Source organism: Pollachius pollachius, assembly GCF_949987615.1.
Source record: "Pollachius pollachius genome assembly, chromosome: 1".
Lineage (NCBI taxonomy): Eukaryota > Metazoa > Chordata > Actinopteri > Gadiformes > Gadidae > Pollachius > Pollachius pollachius.
Genome location: NC_136934.1, coordinates 345001 through 349609, shown reverse-complemented (window position 1 = coordinate 349609; position 4609 = coordinate 345001). Strand labels below are relative to the sequence as shown.

Here is a 4609-nt window from a genome sequence, read left to right as displayed (position 1 = left end):
TGATTGGTAGTTGGCTGATTGGTAGGAGGTCTGCTCAGACTTGGACTGAGACTTTGGTAAATGGACTCTTGTTAATATTGTTCTTTTTTCCGCCAGCCGTCTAAATAATTAGCTTTTGTTGTAGAAAATGATGAATTTGGGCAGTTAATTTATTGATTTCCCGCGCCTCCGATGTGCTTTGCTTTAGAAAGCCATTAATCAATTCACCGAATTCTCCTCCCGCCGCTTTACGCGGTAATGACGCGCTGTTCTCGCGCTGGTCTAATGGAGGGGGGGGGGGGGGGGGGGGGGGGGACATTGGACCGTGAATAATCACCTCTTGTCTCATGCATAACAATTATGGACTGATAATAATAACAATATTCATAATAATACTAATACTAATAGGCCTACATACAAGCATATTGTTGTGTTAACAGTGCATTAAATGCAATAACATTTAAAATACAGCAAATACTACACTCATAATTCAATAGGTTAATACTGCTACTATTAATAACATTGAAAATGATAATGGCAACAATAATGATAAATAATTATATTAATTAATTAAGGACCAATTCATGCATGCCACTTCTACCGTTAAATGAGCGTGAATTCGGTTCTGAGCACAACGCTAATGAGCGGGGAAATAGTCCCACGGCTCGCGCTTCGTGTTGTTCTTCACATTCCTGCCTTCCCTCAACATGACGTCACGTCACTTTCAGACGATTATGTTGCTGTTTTTGTTCCTTATCAATCCAGCGTCCCGCGGATGACGAATGACGCCAGTCATAATAACACACACATCCACGCGCGCACACACACACGTACACACACACACACACACACACACACACACACACACACACACACACACACACACACACACACACACACACGCACACACACACACACACACACACACACACACACACACACACATACCCACCTATACAAACAGACATATTGGCGCACACACACATAAGCACACACACACACACACACACACACACACACACACACACACACACACATCCACACACACCCACACACACACATCCACACACACACAGACTGTATGAGTAAAGAGTACATAATAATTAGACTTTAGACTTTATTGTCCCCAAGGGGAAATTATTTTTCACGTCACAAGTCCATGCACTGCACGCCGAGAGATAATAACAGATGGACAACAATCACAACAGCAATGACATGCAGACAGGATATGTAGACAGTGGGACCAGAGGGGTTTTATCGTGGCCTTTGGTTGAGGGTTGCTATGGCTGCCGGCACCAGGCTTTGGCCATAGCAGGCCTCCTGCCCAACAGGGAGCTGTACCTGCGTCCAGAGGGCATGATGGTGAAGTGGCCGTTGAGTTGGTCGGTGCTGTCCTGTGCTATTGTACGTGTGATGTGTGAGATGGCCTTGAGATTGAGATCTGACAGTGCGGGTGTGGGGCCACAAATTCATTTGGCAGCCATGTTTGAGACACGTTTGAGTTTGACCCGGTGTGTCTACTGACTGGGCAGAGTATTCTAGACAGCTTGTGTATCTAGAATGTGTATTCTAGACAATATGTATGTATAGATACATGTGGATCTAGAGAGTGTTTTCTAGACAGTATGTATGTATCTAGGCTGTGTATTCTAGACAGTATAGGTATCTATACTCTAGACAGCATTTGTATCTAGACAGTGTATTCTAGACAGTATGTGTGTATCTAGAATTTGTATTCTAGACAGTGTGTGTGTATATAGAAAGTTTGCGTGTAGACAGTGTATTAGACAGACAGTATATATAGACAGTATGTGTATCCTAAATGTGTATTCTGGACAGTATGTGTGTATCTAGAATGATTGTTCTAGACAGTATTTGTGTATCTAGAATGTGTATTCTGGACAGTATGTGGTTATCTAGAATGTGTATTCTGGATAGAATGTGTGTATCTAGAATGTGTATTCTGGACAGTATGTGTGTATCTAGGCAGTGTATTCTAGAGAGTAGGCCTATGTGTGTATCTAAACGTTGCATTCTAGACAGCATGTATGTATCTAGAATGTGTATTCTAGACAGTATGTGTGTATCTAGAATGTGTATTCTAGGCAGTATTGTGTATCCCGACCCGTTCTTCTGTGTTATTGATTGAGTCGGGTTCCTGTAGACTAGAACAGAAACCTTTTAAAGGCCTTTAAATTTGTTCAGGAATTCAAGGTCTTCGTTTCATGAGGCGCTACCATTTAGCTCTGAGAACACAAAACATCTGGCGCACTTTTAACTCAATAACGCACGTTCAAAATATTTTGCCAAAAACATTTCTGGCCAAGATAGATGCGGTGTGAAACTCACCCGGTCCCGCGGGAACGCGCTGTCATTCCAACCCACGTGCTCCTCAGCTGTGAGAGGGGGGTGTTAAGTGGGTTGGTTGGGGGAGCGCGTGTGTGTGTTTTTGTGTGTGTGTGTGTGTGTGTGTGTGTGTGTGTGTGTGTGTGTGTGTGTGTGTGTGTGCGTGTGTGTGTGTGTGTGTGGGAGGAGGAGGATGATGTTGTAGTTGAGGTGCGGGACTGGAGGCGTGCGGACCGTGCAGGACCGACTATGGTGTAGAGGACCTCCGGACTCCGAGCAGCTCGGCGCACCGCGAACCCGGTAGGTTGGCCGGCATGTCTCCGCTCCTCTCCGACTCTGTCCTCCGGGATCTTTCTAGGGTTAGGGTGTTCATGTTCCGCTCCTCGCTCCGTCTCGTTCGGATGGCGGCGCGTGGAGCGGACTGATTGACTTCATATTTAACAAAGTTAGTATCCCCCCCCAACCCCAAACAGACACACACACTCACACACACACACACGCACACACGCACGCACGCACGCACACACACACACACACACACACACACACACACACACACACACACACACCACACACACACACACACACACACACACACACAGGCTGGCGGGTCGTTCTTGTAGTTTTTCGGTGTGTTCGACGTCCTTGCTGAACTTGTTTGAAGCTGCAGGATTGAGACTCGTTATGACTACTTGTTAACTCGGGTGAACTAGTTAACTCTGGTGGACTAGCTAACTTATGGTTTCATCTTCCAGCCGCCCGTCAGCGATGCTGAAGCCGGGAGAGCCGAGCGCCTTCCTGAAGGTGGACCCGTCCTACCTGCACCACTGGCAGCAGCTCTTCCCCCAAACCCCCCAGACCCCCTCAGGCCAGACCACCCCGGGCCGGACCCCCCCGGACCGGACCCCCCCGGACCAGACCAGCCCGGGCCAGACTCCCCCGGGCCAGCGCGTATCTGTCCCGGGAGAGAGTTTGAGAGCGTCCCGGCTCAACCACCACCTCATCTCTTCCACAAACTGTTCCTCCACCTCCTCCTCCGCGGCTCCCACTCCGTCCTCCACCTCCGGCTCCTCCGGCTCCTCGGTGGCCTCCTCCCTGGCCGGACTATCCCAGCTGCCGGTCCCCCAACATATCGCCCTGTTCGGCCCCGGGTCCGGGGACTCAGCGGCGGGACTCCACCCGGACCCCCGGGGGCTCCACCCGGAGCCCCGGGACCTCCATCCGGGCGGCCCGCCGAGCTGCGGCGTGGTCTCGTCCAGCGGGAGGAGCTCCGGCGGACCCTGCCCGCCGCCGTGCCGGGGCAGGCTGACCTCGGAGCAGCTCGACTACTACCTGTACGGCCAGCAGCGGATGGAGATCATCCCGCTGAACCCGCACAGCGGAGATCTGAACCACCGTAAGAGGACCGCGTTACCACTTTCACTGCGATGATATCTATTGTGTATTATGTAGTTTGCTACACAGCACACACTACATAGTACATCATTACAATTTACTCTAACTATCGCAGTTGATTGGATGTATTTATTATGGATATAAGAGGTATGGATATTTATTATGGATATTGAAATAGGCTATTCGATTTTCACAATACAATTCTCCAAACCAAATAGTGATGAATACAGAAGTGCTAACTTATGGTGACTGGTCATGAAGTTATTCTTTACGCTTGGGGAGATATTTCTCACACAGCTGCTGGTCATTATAGAATGTATTGAACATCCTAATAATGCATATTTCGTGTTTAAAGTATAATCCATTCAAAGGCCTTCTATTATTATTATTATAATTATTATTATTATTATTATTTTTATTATTATTATTATTATTATTATTATGTGTTTAATAATCTAACGTCTGAAAGATGTCAACAAGCCTCCCTCTAGTCTTACATGAAATACAGATAATACATATATTTTATATCTGATATTATCATTGTTATTATAATTGTAATAATATATTTTAGATATTATATTGTTTTAATTAAAATAATAATATCAATAAAAATAATAATAATAACAATAATTATTATTATTGTCTTTATTATTATTCTATATTCTACTCTATTGATGTCAACTCGGATCCTTGCGCGTCCAGTCACACATCTGCACTCACTGCGTAAAGCCTCAGGAAGAGCGTGCATATATAGGGTTAGAGGGTATATATGGGGTTAGAGGGTATATATATAGGGCTAGAGAGTATATATGGGGTTAGAGAGTATATATGGGGTTAGAGAGTATATATGGGGTTAGAGGGTATATATGGGGTTAGAGGGTATATATGG

At 46.1% G+C, this 4609-nt stretch overlaps 1 protein-coding gene across 1 annotated transcript in view; it reads left to right on the top strand.

Annotated features, from left to right (window-relative positions):
• Positions 1-3093: 3093 nt before the first annotated feature.
• prdm6 (PR domain containing 6) overlaps positions 3094-4609 on the top strand; it is a gene marked incomplete at its 5' end in the record, with an annotated part of 29375 nt that continues 27859 nt past the window's right edge. Inside the window, one exon of the mRNA XM_079749674.1 lies at positions 3094-3721. Coding sequence (XP_079605800.1) covers positions 3094-3721 — 628 coding nt within the window. The remainder of the gene's footprint in view (positions 3722-4609) is intronic.